We start from the raw sequence: 15,850 nt of genomic DNA on the forward strand, positions 1-15,850 counted from the left end.
AAAAATAATAAATACGAAGAGAGAGAGAGAGAGAGAGAGAGAGAGAGAGAGAGAATCAAACCAAGGCTATAATGCTATAGTATATTATTGGACATGGACTAAATGAACGTCCAACTAGGGTTTATATATATATACTCTGGAACTTTTGAAGAAAGTAACACCATATGAGAGGGTTCATTATTACTTTATTATATCGATTGACGTTGAGAGAGCTCTAGGTTTTATCCATACTTGGTTGTGGTCCTTGTTTCGTACATGAACAATAATAGTTTAAACAGGGATATTGGTTTAAAGAATTGTGTTAAACCATGGTTTAGTGATGAGTCGTTGTCCAATAACAGAAGGGGAATGTTCTAGTCTATACTAATTCTTGTATGTTGTATATATAGGTATATACATGGATAAGTTGTAATAATAATATTTGAGTTTGGAGAATATTGTTTCATAAAGTTGTTAAAGTGAAAATTCAAGCTTTGGAATTTTCTAAGTGAAAATTTGAAGTTAAGCATTTTCAATCGGTCGAAACTTTGGCTCGATCGATCGAAATAGTAAAGAAAAAATCCTGGAGTTTCTAAATGTCTCGATCGCTGCTCAATTCCTGTTTGACCGATCGAAAATAACACTCGATTGATCGAAAGTAATTTCGACCAATCGAAAATCGTGAAACAGGATTTTTCTGTAGAATTTTCTAGAGACTGTTCAGAAATATTGAAGAGGTTTCATGCCTTATAAACAGTTCTATGAAATATTTTAACTCTCTATACGTACTTTTTGAAGAGCTATAACCCTATGGGTATAAATAGAGATTAATGTTCTCCAAAATAGTAAGATACAAAGAAACACAAGAAATCCTGTGGGTATTCTTCAAAATTGCTATTTGTAGAACCCAATAAATTTGGTTGTATCCTAGGGACAAGTTTGTAGAAACCTTTAGCAACTTGCGAATGGGGAGAAATATTGTCTAAGGATAACATTTAATTGTGCCTCCAAGTCAATCACTAATTTCTATTTACTTGATGTGTTCATTTGTTCACTCATTGTTACTCCTTGATTTGGTAAAATCCCCAACATTGTAAACTTTGATAAATTTATGAATCCACTGTCTTCATTATCAAGAAAAGGTTTTGTATAATTAATCTTACATAGGTAATCCTCTTTATTTGGGCAAATAAATTCATCAAATTTGACTTTGACAGAAGATTAGACAATTCTTCAGAAGATAAAATGGAAGTGTTTTTTTTTTTTTTTTTTTTTTTGGACGAATATAAATGAAATAGTTTTGCATGCATTAATGCAAAAAGATCATGGAGCACAAAACCAAATCCAATGCTAGTTTCTTTCATTCTCACAAGATGAAGCCAATTTTGAAATGGCAATATCTTTCATCTTGAGATAAATCTAAGTAATTGTAGTAGTGGTAGAAGCAAATTAAACCCAACTCTTGCTTGGGGTCATGAGGGTTTGTCCTTATTGCTGCCCTTTTATATATGTTGAGATAAATATAAGAATTCTCTGTTGCTGTCCATACCACCTAAACCCTGACAGGTTTTATACAAAAGGTCACTTTGCTTTCCATACCATTTGAAAAATATCCACTAGATTCAGGGTAGTGCCCATTTCACAATGCATAAGTTTTACTTAGCCCTACAAAAGAATATGTTGCAGTCCATTATTTTTAACCCATGAAATTTTCAAATTTATTAATTTTGCAAACCTTGTCTCACAAAAGATAAGTACATAACCATTTCAGCAAGAAATGAGTCTTAAGATTAATACAAATTGAATTATTTCAGAATGAAATAAGTCTCACATGATTAATACAAGTTACATCATTTACGCTTCAACACAGCGAATAATTGAACTTTGACGTTGGTTCTCGAATTCAATAGCTCAGAATAGTTTGAAAGTTTTTTGATCAATCGTTCGAATATTTCATCAATAGCCTCCCTTCCGAAGTGTTTGATGAAAACTCCTTCCGTCGCAGCCCTTAAATGCATAATCCATGCTCGGATATCAATCGGACCTTCCAATGATGGAACTGGGTTCGTTAACTCCATCCTCTCTATGCTAAAATACCCGTTTTGCTCTACCAGCTCTGCCATCTCATCCGGGGAGGCAGCATAAAAAGGCAAGTTGAAAGAATCCACGCGATCTTCAGTAATAAGACCCTGCAAAATGTTTGTGCCACCCCAATAATTTGATGAAAGATTGGTATTTCCCACACATGTAGAATTATAAGAGATAACTCCAAAGATAGCTCATAGGCTCATAGCTATCTTCGAAGAAAAAGGGAAGAAAAAGATATTATAAGAGTTGAGAAATTTAAGGTTTTTGTACTATAACCTATAGTATAAGCATATAATATATACCTGTTACGTTTCAGCGAAAGCTATATGCATATTACTACGGATTTAGAAGGTTCTACCTTAATTAAACTTAATTGTTGCAATAGCATATGATATGAAAACACACTCCGCTAATGAAGTAAAAATAACTGCATATTTAGTTTTATGCTTTGGTCTACCTTGTTGAACCGTGAGTTGTTTCATTCCACCTCAAATTCAATTGGTGATGAGGAATACACACTTAAATCTTTTATGACATTTAATATCACTTTCCATAGGCCTGTTTTTAAAGTGGTTGTAGGGAGTCGAATTGTAGTCCTTCCAACAATCTCTCCCTCGCAATGACACTCCATTGATTTGAACCCATGACCTTAATTCTGATACCATTTGTCAGGCCGTGAAACTGCCTTATTCCACCTCAAAACCAATTATTTGTAATGAAAAAGATACACTTAAATCTTTTATAGCATTCGACATTACATCCCGCGAGTCTATTTTTGGAGTAGTTATAGGGAGTCAAATTATGATCCCCAACGTACCCAAAATAGTGCATTATGCAAATGTAACAATAATTGATTTTAAAGAAACAACCAAATGATTTCATCTATTTTTCTTTACACTAATATTATTTTATTGCAAGAAAAACTATTGATTTTTGTTAGCTGTCTTATTTTATAATAATCAGTATTATCTTTTTAAAAAGATGGTTTTGAGGGCTGAACTAATTGTAGCATCATTTATGTAAGAGAATATAAATATTCATAATTCTCTCATATGAGTTGGTAAAGTTCTAAAAATATTACCAAATATTTTCTTCAAAAATAACTTCCTGCCTGATTACCATTGAGTAAAATGAATGTTCTACAAATAAGAGTAAGAACATACAATGACTAAGTTATATTTGGATATAACTTGTTGCTGAAAATTTATTTACTTATTGTTAGGGAAAACCTTGGGAGACTTTAATTGAGTGTTTAATATAATATATAGAGATATCATTTGACCACTTCTCATTAGCATCCAATGTGGAATTTCACTACTTAACTAACCACGTTACTCACACATGAATATTCAAACACTTATTGATTGAAAACTAATTAAAATATAGGTGCACATAGGAAAAATGAATTTTAATATATATATATATATATATATAAATAAAATAAAATAAGCTAAAAAAGATAAAAGAAAACCAAGCAGACACTAACTAACCTCTCTTGCCATATCCATGAGGCTAGATGCAAGCAAATCGTACATCATACCAGTTGGGATCTCAGAATAAGGAAACCCTTCAGAAATACCAGACATTAATATTACCATAATCCCTCCGGGCACAAGCTCTTTTGCTCTAGCATTCAAAAAATTCTCAAAGTCCTTAGCAAATTGAGTTGAATATGCCTTATATACTTCTTCAGGGGCACTAGTGTAGTGAATTCTCCCCTTGTTCCATGCGGGAGAGTTCTTGTCATTCAACTCTTTAGGCAGCATAGAGAGCCAATGGAGTGAATAACAGGTATGCACAACATGGAGAGAGGACTCGGGGAACAATCGGTAATGAAAGGAACCTGCCACTCCGGCAGCGAAGTATTTCCTATCTGGTGGGAGAGTAATGAAGAGACTGTTGAAGTCATTCGTGTCTTGGTCATTAAAAAACACTTGGAATTCAGGCAATGGAGAAGTAGGGCATAGGAAGTGGTACTTCTCAACTATAGCTTCAATTAGATTTTGCACAGAAACAAATGTATTAGGTCCAGCTGCACATCCCAAATCTGCAATACGAATTATGTTGGAAGTAGAACAAAATTTTGATATATCAAGCTTCTGAGAAATTTCCTCATCAATTTTGTTCTTTTCAGTATTTGCTAATGATCTCTGCAAAATAGTTAAAATAAGTTATTTCTAAGTTTTTCCGCATCATTGACCAAATCAAACAAGTATCTATAATCAGTAGAAACATACAACCAAGGATCAGATTAATCAAATTGTTGGTCTTGATTCAGTAATGAATGCTATTATTGCACAATATGAAAAGAAAAATAAAAAGTTGATGAACTAATATAATATTACTAGCCCTAACTCATATACTTAAGTTCTTGGATTAAATGGTGACCTTGTATAATATTATGACCTCAATTCCATAAGTTAGATTTAGAATTCCATTTATGTGGGTATGTGTGTGATTTGGAGAGTTTACTTTCGTAAAAATAAACTCCAAGATTTATGTGTGTTTGTCTAAGAGTGGGGAGAGGAAATATATAGAGAGAGCACTCACAAGTCACAATCGTTTAGTTTAAATTTTTATAACCATGACTAACACCAGAATTTGGGCCCCCAGCCGCGCACACCCCCCCCCCCCCCAAAAAAAAAAAAAAAAAAGCATTGGCAGAGTTCAAATAAGTCCCATTATTGGTGTTGTTCAATTAGCATTGTGGCCCAATAAATCCTTAATACAATATGGCAAGCAAATAAAGAGTTTATGGGCACAATAAAATTTCATAACATTTTTACAACAACCTTATTTAGAGTTGTAATTTCACTTGTAATTTATTTAATTTTGATTTATAGTGAACTGATACCTTAATTTCTTATGAAAATGTTGTAAGAATTTGATGCGACCAAAATAAAATAAAATAAAAACTTGTAAAAAAAATATAAATAGGGGCCACATAGATTGAGTTGGTTTAGTTTAGGGGCATTCTCAATCTAAACTAACATTGTTGGATTGAGAAACCAATATTCAAATGTATACATTATTACAAAATTAACCGAACTAAACCGAGCCACAAGTGATTTATTTGACCTTTTTAAACAGGCTTCTTGGGCTATTTATCTTTAATATCAAAATTAAGCTGTTTATATGAACCATTATTTTACAAAATAAAATCACATAAGCATCATTAATAAATATTTAGTCATCCAAATATGTAATACGTCAAACTAACAAAACAAGGCATCTATATATATATATATATATATATATATAGGATTGATAGGGGGAAAAAGTGAGATGAGAATGAGACATCTTATTATTAGGGTTAGGCTGGATGTGTGGGTAAGAAATTATTGGGTGGATTGTGGTGTATATAGTATAATGAGAGCAACAATAAAAGCAATACATATGTAATTAATATTTCATATATTTAATATATGGTAAAATACTATTTTGGTCTTTAAACTTTACCAAAAATTTATTTTTCATTCCTAAATTTTGAAAAGTTCTTTTTTTTATTCTTAAATTTTGTAAATAATTTTTTTTCAATAGTTTAGAGACAAAAATAGGGACAAAAAGAACTTTTTTTTCAATTGTTTAGGGATGAGAATTTTTAAAATTTTTTTTTTTAAAGTTTAAGGACAAAAATGAAACATTTTTAATAATTTATAGATGAAAAACAATATTTTCTATTATTTAGGGACGAAAAAAGAACTTGTTAAAATTTAGGGACTATTTATTTTTATTTTTTAAGTTTAAAAATCAAAATAGTATTTTACCCTGTAATATACATATGCAAAAGGCTAGGTAGTTCGTGTTTATAGATTTAGAAAAAAGTATCAAACTTCAACCAACGCAATCCAACCTCTTAAAAAATCTGAACCCAAACCAACTCACCAACCCATAAGAAACCAATCCATTGCCTTTGGATTGAATTGGATTGGTTGGGTTGATTTGCAATGAATGCACAAACCTAGATCTCAAAACATATTATTCTACTTCGAATCCATTTGTTTAATTTTGTCAATCAATAAGTCTAGTCAAGTGATACGTAATAAAAGGATTGATGCATAATAATTGAGACCTCTAAACTTTAAAGAAAAAAAATATGTCAATGGTTGATGTATAATAAAAATGATTGATGCATAATAATTGAGATTTTAGAAATTTAGAAATTTTTTTCAGAATTATTGAAATGATATATTATGATTAATATATAATAAAAATGGTGGCAATAATTAATCCATGTAGAACTAACGTTCCAATCATAACCTATCGACTTAGCAAATGGTAGAAAACATTATGAAGAATGTTGTATTCTCGCCTTTCTCTTTGTCCAACATAACTCAGCATATATGCATGGTGGATCTCCACTGTTAACTCAATAGAAGTGCATGTGTCTATCGCATACCAGATTGTCAAATTAGCTGAGACTTTTTGTTCAGCGAAAAAAACTGAGGCTTCTAATGTTTAATACTTACATATGTATAAATCCGAGTTTCTTTGGTCATAGTTTCATATTGGCCAAATTGAATCATTTAGTTATTTTCCAATATTTTTTAATTTTTAATTTTTCTTTTGGGCAATATTTCTTTTAAGAAAAGAGAGGTAGAAGGAGAAAAAGATACTATCATGGAAGCAATGGGGATATCACAAAGATTAAAATCATATCAAGAAAGAAAGCAGTGCACATGAAGAAGACAATTAAGGAAATGTTAAAATTAATTGGAAGCCAATATGTTAGAAATTAAAAATAAAAATATTTTGAATGGACTATTTTTATTTTTATTAAATTACACACTTGTATTTTTTTTTCTTTTTTTGTCTTATTCTACTTTTTTTAAAGAGAAATTATTAAAAATATTAAATTTCACTTTCAAACCTAACAAATTAAAAATTAGGCCTATGACTTCAAATATCAAAAAGAGTGAAGTAGAGTTGGTATAGGCTTTAGATTCAAATCTTGTAATCAATATATAATGCCAATATAATAAAGACTAATGGGCTCTCGTTCACCATAGAATAGGGTTAGGGTCGGCCAAGAAGAGGTTCCCTGAAATAAAATTTTTTTAAAAAAAAGTGGCTATGAATAATTTGACCAAATTAATCATCTTAAGCTAGAGTGACCATATAATAGTAAATATATTCTCTTTTAGATAAGATCTTTAAACTTTAATTTTTTTTTTTTTTTTTGAAACGTTAAACTTTAATTTTTAACTTTTAGGTTTTATGTATAGTTTTTTAAAACCTCATTTTTTTTTCTTGTATTTTCTCTTCTTTTTTAACACACTTTCAACAACAACAACAACAACCAAAAAAAAAAAAAAAAAAACCTAGATAAATTGTTTACAAATAAACCCCTAAATACATCCCCTTAGCGCAAAATGGAAAAGATGATATTCACTTGCCCTGTTAGAAAAGATTCGGTATTCCCTTGTTCCAAGCTAGAATCTCTTTACCCAAATGGACATTGCTATGAATGGCTCATGAATGGGACCACCCACAGGACTCAAGCTGTATGGAACTTGGCCTGATCTTAGAGTTTCTAGGCTTTCTAAAGCTATCTTCATGTAGTCAACAAAATAAACATTACAATAACAAATAAATAAATACAATAAACAAGATTAAAGATTATATCAAACTTGTAAATCTCTCAACATTCATATGATAAATAGATCACCACTCACTAGGATTATGAGAATAAATACAATATGGACATAGTTTTATCTTAGAAGAACAAAAAAAGAAAGATCGAGAGAGAAAGAGAACATTTTGGACATCTTTAAGAGATCAAGAATTCTTCTTCTTCTTCTTCTTCTTCTTTTTTTCTTTTTTATCCTTCTTGATGAATAAAGAGAGTGAAAATCCATCCATGGGATATGTACTCATATATATACGGGTAAGTTTCTTTTATTTATAATTTTTACCCTTTATTGGATACACAAGTAGGGTTGCACATACCTGATAGTAAGAATTTTTAGAGTAGCTGTATTTGCCGTGACCACCATTAGCAGGTAGTGAATCAGACACCATTTTTGTGACATGTTCCCCGTTTACATGGACTGAATCAAGCACTGGTTCTGCCATTTGATATTTTGTTATTGTAAATGTGTGTGTGTGTCTGAATGTAGCAAGGTTTTAAGGGGACTGGTTTGCACTTTATAGAGCAGAAGTGAGCAAACTAATAGTGGTACCACCACAAAGGACGCATGCATATATATAATATTATCTATAAAGGTCATGGGTCCAAGTCTAAGTCCTAAAGAGAGAGGTGTACTGTGGTTAATATGAAAAAGTCTAGTGCCACATCTTGTGGTATAATTTGTGCTATAACTCGTCCATGTGACAAGTTGTGGTTGGTGGAGGGGTCCCCATATGGACTCACCAAGTTATGCCACAAGTTGTGACATCAAAACTGCTCAGTTAATATTTACATTTGCTTGTCCTTTTTTTCCTATATACCTTTTTTCTCATTATATATTATTATTATTATTACTATTATTATTATTATTTTATTCCATCTAGTTATTAAACTAGAAGGAAGTCCAATAGGTATTATTTCTTTTTGCTGTTCCTTCACGGAGACTAGGGACCCAAGTGAGAACCGGATTCTCGCTGCATAGCTTAGATCCTTTGGAGTATTTGCTCTTTATTTATATAATTTTATTTTAAGAATAAAGTTTAGTTATAAATTTGTTTATAGCTTAAAATTAGAATAAACTAGTCGCTGATCCGTGCAATGCACGGAAGAGTCGAACAAAAGTTGTAAATTTCACTTATAAAAGTTACAACTTAAGAGGGGGAAAAAAAAAAATACAAAGACCAATAGTGATAACTCCAACACCAATAATGTTATTGTGGGGCCCAATAATTTATGGGCCAGGCCCACTTGCTCAGAGGGAGTCCAAAGGCCCAAGCCGAAAAAGGTTATGGCCCTAGCTCAAAAATATAAAACAAAAAATGGCCCGGAGGTGCAGCCGAGGACAGTTTAGTCCTCGGCAGACCCAAAGCTCCATTGAGAAAAGGGGTATAGGAACAAGTTTGTAAGGAGATCTAAAATATCTTGGGAAAGTTATCCCTACTACCCTTCCCAAATAAGACTCTGCACCTAACAGAGCCTATTCTTCAGCTTTATCAACCATCCCCAACAATTTCGGGATTAGATTGATGGGACAAATATCAGTCTTGTAAAGGTTGACCCTACACGTGGACGAAGGACAGTGAATGCAGGCTAGTATAAAAGAAAAGGTAAGTGAATCTGGAAAGGGGGCTCCCATCCTACCTCCAAAAAGAGACGACATGGGTAGAAAGACCTCAACAACTCATGCAGATCAAAGAAAAAAAAACTCACCATTGGGGAACCAGAGTAGGACCTTAATGATCCTCGGATCAAGTCCGAGGAGTCCAACCCCATGGGATGCGACACTATAGGGCTTAAATGTTCAAACCCAACTCCTCTTTTTATATGAATTCCTCCAAAATCAAGACTGGAATATCGCCCCGTGCCCAACGGCTAGCTTTTCAAGCCCACTCTCTACAAATCATATTGTGAGGGATCTTTCACGTGCGAGCCCAACATCATTATTGGGCCCCAAAAGAATCGTGTCCTTACAATTGGCGCCGTCTGTGGGAAAGCTTGTGCGTTGGCACAGGTGGCGGTGGAGTCGGCTCTCTAGCAAGCAGAGATTCCTGGGGTTTCCTCCGTCTCCGGCGACATACAGTTGTTGCTCCGGCATAAACTTCTGCTAGGGGCTTCCGGCCTCAAGCCAACTTTCCCCGCCCTGGTATAGGGACTTATGGTCGAAAAATAAACCGAATAAAAAGAAATCTCATAAGTTTTGGACAGAACCAAGACCTTGCATGGTCCTCGGACTCAAGCCTGTGGGGAAACCAAGTACGAAAAAGAAATTTTACAAGTTTTGGACAGAACCAAGGCCTTGCATGGTCCTGCAAGGCCCTCGGACTCAAGCCTGTGGGGAAACCAAGTACGAAAAAGAAATTTTACAAGTTTTGGACAGAACCAAGGCCTTGCATGGTCCTCGGACTCAAGCCTGTGGGGAAACCAAGTACATAAAAGAAATCTTACAAGTTTTGGACAGAACCAAGGCCTTGCATGGTCCTCGGACTCAAGCCTATGGGGAAACCAAGTATATAAAAGAAATCTTACAAGTTTTGGACAGAGGCCTTGCATGGTCCTCGGACTCAAGCCTATGGACAGAAACCAAGTACATAAAAGAAATCTTACAAGTTTTGGACAGAACCAAGGCCTTGCATGGTCCTCGGACTCAAGCCTATGGGGAAACCAAGTACATAAAAGAAAAAACTGTTATTTGAACATTAAATTTTATCCGATGAGAACTCCCCGTTAACAGTTGGGTTAATCCCTAAACTGCACGGGTCCCCAACACCAAAGGGATTGATGCAATATAGTGCAATATATTACCCAAAAACACAATCGAAGTCCCTCATTATTCAGCTACACTCTCGGACGAATTATTCAGAGTTCATCGATCTCGGTCATTTGTTTCGCATGCATCGCTCAGTGCTCGGCCGTTATTCCGGTTAGTTTCCAGAGTTTAATTTACTGATAATTACCATTACGATACTTGATAACATCGATAAGTTTAAAGACGAGCGTGTATTTAATGTTCATGCACTAAGTAGTTGCTGTAGAAAAGAAAAGTATTTAGAAAGAAATAAACTTATCTTTTATTAAGGTATAGAAATAGTACAGTGTACAATGAAAAGCGGAAATAAGCTTATGCTAAAGCTAACTACATGAGTGAAAAGAAAAAATACAAGAGAATGAAGGTAAAGCCGAAGAAGAAGCACAGATGAGAGGTTGGCTACTGCTTCAAGACCTTGTTCTTCCTCAATGCTTTTGCATGCCCATAACTCAGGTAGCAAAAGAACCCAGCTTGGAGCCTCGCACCGCTGAAGGAAAGGTGCAGGGAGCCGGAAGTTGAGGAGCCTTCACCAAAAATTTGCCTGCAACAAGGCAGAGGTGCTGATGGCGAAGAATCTTTCTTCTGACACATCAAAATTCTGGCATGAACAGAACCTGCTTCGGATTTTGACTAAAAGAAGGAGAAACGCCCTTTCCCCTCTGTCGAAACGGAATATTCTCTTAAATTTATACCTCCTTTGCTCGTACCTCACTATTTTGAGTCTCAGGAGGACACGGCGCCTTTGTGGCAAAGAGAGTTCCTTTTCCCCAACCCTCGCCTCAAACATGATATACTAAGGGAGGAAACTGAAGGATTTGTGCCCAGGTACAGCAACTTTCTCTCCTATTTATTTAAAAAGATAAGGTGGTGGCATTTAATTCACGCAGCGTCCTAAGGAATGCTACAGACAAAATGTCTCCGGCTCGATTTCCAATGCCGTCTGCAACCCTGAGATTAAAGGAGCCTCGTGAAGGCGCACCTCAAACACTGGGATGCCAAAAAGTACCGCGTGACCTAAGACTACGGAAATACCTCTTAATTTGTGGGCTCAGTAAATTCGCGGCCCAGGCCCATTCTGCAGGGGGGTCCAGGGACAGAACCAAGGCCTTGCATGGTCCTCAGACTCAAACCTATGGGGAAACTAAGTACGAAAAAGAAAATCTCATAAATTTTGGACAGAATCAAGGCCTTGCATGGTCCTCGGACTCAAGCCTGTGGGGAAACCAAGTACGAAAAACAAATTTCATAAGTTTTGGACAGAACCAAGGCCTTGCATGGTCCTCGGACTCAAGCCTCTGGGGAAACCAAGTACTAAAAAGAAAATCTCATAAATTTTGGACAGAACCAAGGCCTTGCATGGTCCTCGGACTCAAGCCTGTGGGGAAACCAAGTACGAAAAAGAAATCTCATAAGTTTTGGACAGAACCAAGGCCTTGCATGGTCCTCGGACTCAAGCCTGTGGGGAAACCAAGTACGAAAAACAAATTTCATAAGTTTTGGACAGAACCAAGGCCTTGCATGGTCCTCGGACTCAAGCCTCTGGGGAAACCAAGTACGAAAAAGAAATCTCATAGGTTTTGGACAAAACCAAGGCCTTGCATGGTCCTCGAACTCAAGCCTATGGGGAAACCAAGTACAAAAAAGAAAAATTACAAGTTTTGGACAGAACCAAGGCATTGCATGGTCCTCGGACTCAAGCCTATGGGGAAACCAAGTACAAAAAAGAAACATTACAAGTTTTGTACAGAACCAAGGTCTTGCATGGTCCTCGGACTCAAGCTTATGGGGAAACCAATTGCTCGGATGGGAAAATCCCCGGCCCAAATACTGTAAAATGTTAAGGCCAATAAAAGTGTTAGGACGATGGTGGGGCACCCCACTATTCGGTAGCCTAAGGGGGCTGTTCATTTTTGCGGGTGTTATGTCTTCGAATGATTACTACCTACATCGCATGGAGCATCCAGTTCTAATCTCGGCATTGTTTCGGGCAAGTATCGTTATTCACAGGTAGGCATTGCTATGTCAAGCAATTCTGTAAAAGTTATGGTAACATCTTTTTATTAGCAAGTATTTTAGCCTTAGTTGTCATCGATTCAAGTGCTATATTATTGTGCCGAGCAGCGTTTGCAAATTTGTAAAAACATAGAAACAGAACATGCGAAGTAAAATAACAACAATTTTATTAATATGAGAAATTATTACAACGTACAAAGAGGGGCTCAAACGAGCCTATGCAAAAGGTGAGCTGCCGAAGCAACACTAACATCCGCAGTACAGATAAGTAAACAGTCGGGTGTCTTTTAAACTCGTCTTCAAAGTCTCTCCAATCTCTGCCTCGGCATTGCTCATATCGAAAGAAGAACCTTCTTTGGAAAAAGATGAAGGAGAAGGAAGAAGAATTTGAAGGAGAAGGAAGAAGAAGATGGAGGAGATGAATGAGGAAGATGGAGGACATGAGTAAAGAATGAGGAGAAGAAGAGAGAAGATATGAAAAGAAAGAAAAATGAGCAAAAGAGGGAGAAGAGAAAGCACCAGAATGGATCTGGTGCTGGGAAGACTAAGAAAGGGAGGCGGAGGGGGCCACTAGTGAACGAAGAGAGGAAGAAGCGGAGGCACTTAGCCCCTGCCTCGTTCCTGACTCCTAACACACTGGGGCCATATTAGGTATGCTCGTAAGAAAGCGGTTGGTTACGATGATGGAAATTCTCGACTCAGTCACGCCGAAAATCTGACGTGATGAGCCCCTGCTTCGGATTTTGGCTGAAAGGAAGGGATGACAAATCTTAAGTCTCCGCCATCCTTGCCCTGACCGAGCCATTTCAAGCTTCGTTAGGACATGGCGTTTCTGGGAGGGGAATAGTTTTTTCATTGCTTATGACTATGGCGAGTGTGTTTCAGGTTAAGGTATAACCGGGGAGTAAAAGTAAACGCCGGAAGGAATCTGGGTGTTTCAAATTTTGGGGGGGAAGAAAGGGATTCGTCTGTGGGAGAAGCAACTCCTGTTTCTCCTCTTTATATAGGGGACAAAGAAGAGAGTACTTAATGTGTTCAGATCTCCAAGGAAGTCTGCAAACAAGAATGCGCCCGTATTCATTCTCCCACGCCATCAATAACCGTTACATCTGGGATGTCTCGTAAAGGGAAGATATTAAAGAAGCGCTTCGGATAACCAAACGGCATAGGCGCGTCGTGAAGAAATTAAGAGGAGCATCTCGTAGACCGTTACGCTTCCTAGGCAGGTGAAGGGTCGCCAGCGTCAGTCAAAGGCTTGGTATTATCAAAACCCCCCATTCCAACCAAGATGTTGGACAGCAAGGTTTTGAGGGGCTATTGTGGGGCCCAATAATTTATGAGCCAAGCCCACTTGCTTAGAGGGAGTCCAAAGGCCCAAGCCGAAAAAGGTTATGGCCCTAGCTCAAAAATATAAAACAAAAAATGGCCCGGAGGTGCAGCCGAGGACAGTTTAGTCCTCGGCAGACCCAAAGCTCCATTGAGAAAAGGGGTATAGGAACAAGTTTGTAAGGAGATCTAAAATATCTTGAGAAAGTTATCCCTACTACCCTTCCCAAATAAGACTCTGCACCTAACAGAGCCTATTCTTCAGCTTTATCAACCATCCCCAACAATTCCGGGATTAGATTGATGGGACAAATATCAGTCTTGTAGAGGTTGACCCTACACGTGGACGAAGGACAGCGAACGCAGGCTAGTATAAAAGAAAAGGTAAGTGAATCTGGAAAGAGGGCTCCCATCCTACCTCCAAAAAGAGACGACATGGGTAGAAAGACCTCAACAACTCATGCAGATCAGAGAAAAAAAAACTCACCGTTGGGGAACCGGAGTAGGACCTTAATGATCCTCGAATCAAGTCCGAGGAGTCCAACCCCATGGGATGCGACACTATAGGGCTTAAATGTTCAAACCCAACTCCTCTTTTTATATGAATTCCTCCAAAATCAAGACTGGAATATCGCCCCGTGCCCAACGGCTAGCTTTTCAAGCCCACTCTCTACAAATTATATTGTGAGAAATCTTTCACGTGCGAGCCCAACATCATTATTGGGCCCCAAAAGAATCGTGTCCTTACAGTTATATATAGTCTCAACCTTCAGATGAATAAAATGACTTTGCTAGAGAGTGAAGACAAATAAATATTCCAAATATTAAGTAAAGGTTGCTTAATTATTATAAATGAAAAAAAAAAAAAAAAAAAATCCTTTGAACACTTTTAAGCCAATATATAAAACAAACCCTCATCATGCACACAAATGAGAGAAATTTGGAAAGAATAGATTTTGGAATATCTAAATGTGAAAAAAAAAAAAATTAAGAAATACCAGTTGAAATGCAAAAGAGCGTTAATTGAGTAAAAATGAAAACTGGATCATATATATCATATATATATATATATAAACAAACAAACAAACAAAGAACGAAATTTATAATTCTTAAACCACCGTAATTCAAATAGTAAGGCAATGTGCTAACTTTGGCAATCATGTGTTGGATTGTGATGCCCTCATTATCTATCTTCTCTTTTCCTTCCCCCATTGCTTATTTGTCTTATCAATTCAAGATTTTTTTTTTTTTTTTTTTAAATTTAAGAAAAGCAATTTTGTATAAGTTAAAAGTTACCAGTTAACAATTCTACTTTGTTTTAAACTTTAACTTTACTAAAGCTGTTAGTAATCCAAATCCTGAAACCAATAATTCAATTTTTTTAATTAATTTTTAATAAAGCGTGATGCAAAGAATACAAACTAAATTTGGAAATTATCACAAAAATTCAACCATAAAATAAATATATGAGTATTTAGTTCACAAAGTATTGTTTTGTTTGGGAAGTATCACTACAATAGAGATTAGATTATACCTCATACGTTCAGAATAGTGCATATACCTTAATTGGTGTTGTAAAAAGAATTTTCTATATCACACTCCAATGAGAATATTAATCTATAGAAAAAGAGAGGCTAAACTTCATGGGTTTATATATTTGTTGAAATTTTTGTTATAGAGTTTTAGTTAAAGTAGAATTTTCAAGTTTTTGAAACATATATCTAATAGAGTTTTACTTAAACTAAACTATTGTAACACTTGATAAGATAATTACACGTTAAAGAGAAATAATAAATATATAAGATATAAAACCTAAAATAAAAATAATCTAAAATAAAAGAAAAAGAAAATAGTGGTGATATGAAAAATTGTGAGAGTTTCAAACGTTTCAGTTATATATATATATATAATAGAAAGATAACATGTGTAATTCTTTTTAAATGATTTGTATACAATCATTTTAAGTGAGCTTTAAGCTACAACCGAGTTTGTAACTAAATTTTGTTATT

The 15,850-nt window shown here is 35.4% G+C and overlaps 1 protein-coding gene across 1 annotated transcript; it reads right to left on the reverse strand.

Moving 5' to 3' along the window:
- Window positions 1–1,829: 1,829 nt before the first annotated feature.
- LOC115980839 (loganic acid O-methyltransferase-like) lies at window positions 1,830–8,142 on the reverse strand. The gene is made up of 3 exons (XM_031103048.1): window positions 8,017–8,142; window positions 3,558–4,217; window positions 1,830–2,168 (listed from the first exon to the last, which is right to left on the reverse strand). The coding sequence occupies exons 1-3, from the start codon at window positions 8,140–8,142 to the stop codon at window positions 1,830–1,832; spliced, it is 1,125 nt and encodes a 374-aa protein (XP_030958908.1).
- Between the last annotated feature and the right edge of the window lie 7,708 nt (window positions 8,143–15,850).

The sequence above is a fragment of the Quercus lobata genome, chromosome 3 (genome assembly GCF_001633185.2).
Source record: "Quercus lobata isolate SW786 chromosome 3, ValleyOak3.0 Primary Assembly, whole genome shotgun sequence".
Classification (NCBI taxonomy): domain Eukaryota; kingdom Viridiplantae; phylum Streptophyta; class Magnoliopsida; order Fagales; family Fagaceae; genus Quercus; species Quercus lobata.

What these genes read in the sequence shown, in the direction of transcription:
- LOC115980839 (XM_031103048.1), bottom strand. Translation starts at nt 8,142, where the DNA reads ATGGCAGAACCAGTGCTTGATTCAGTCCATGTAAACGGGGAACATGTC. An exon ending in CTAAAAATTCTTACTATCAG is followed by an intron (nt 4,218 to 8,016) that starts GTATGTGCAACC and finishes ACTATTTTGCAG; the next exon opens with AGATCATTAGCAAATACTGA. An exon ending in TCATGGATATGGCAAGAGAG is followed by an intron (nt 2,169 to 3,557) that starts GTTAGTTAGTGT and finishes AACATTTTGCAG; the next exon opens with GGTCTTATTACTGAAGATCG.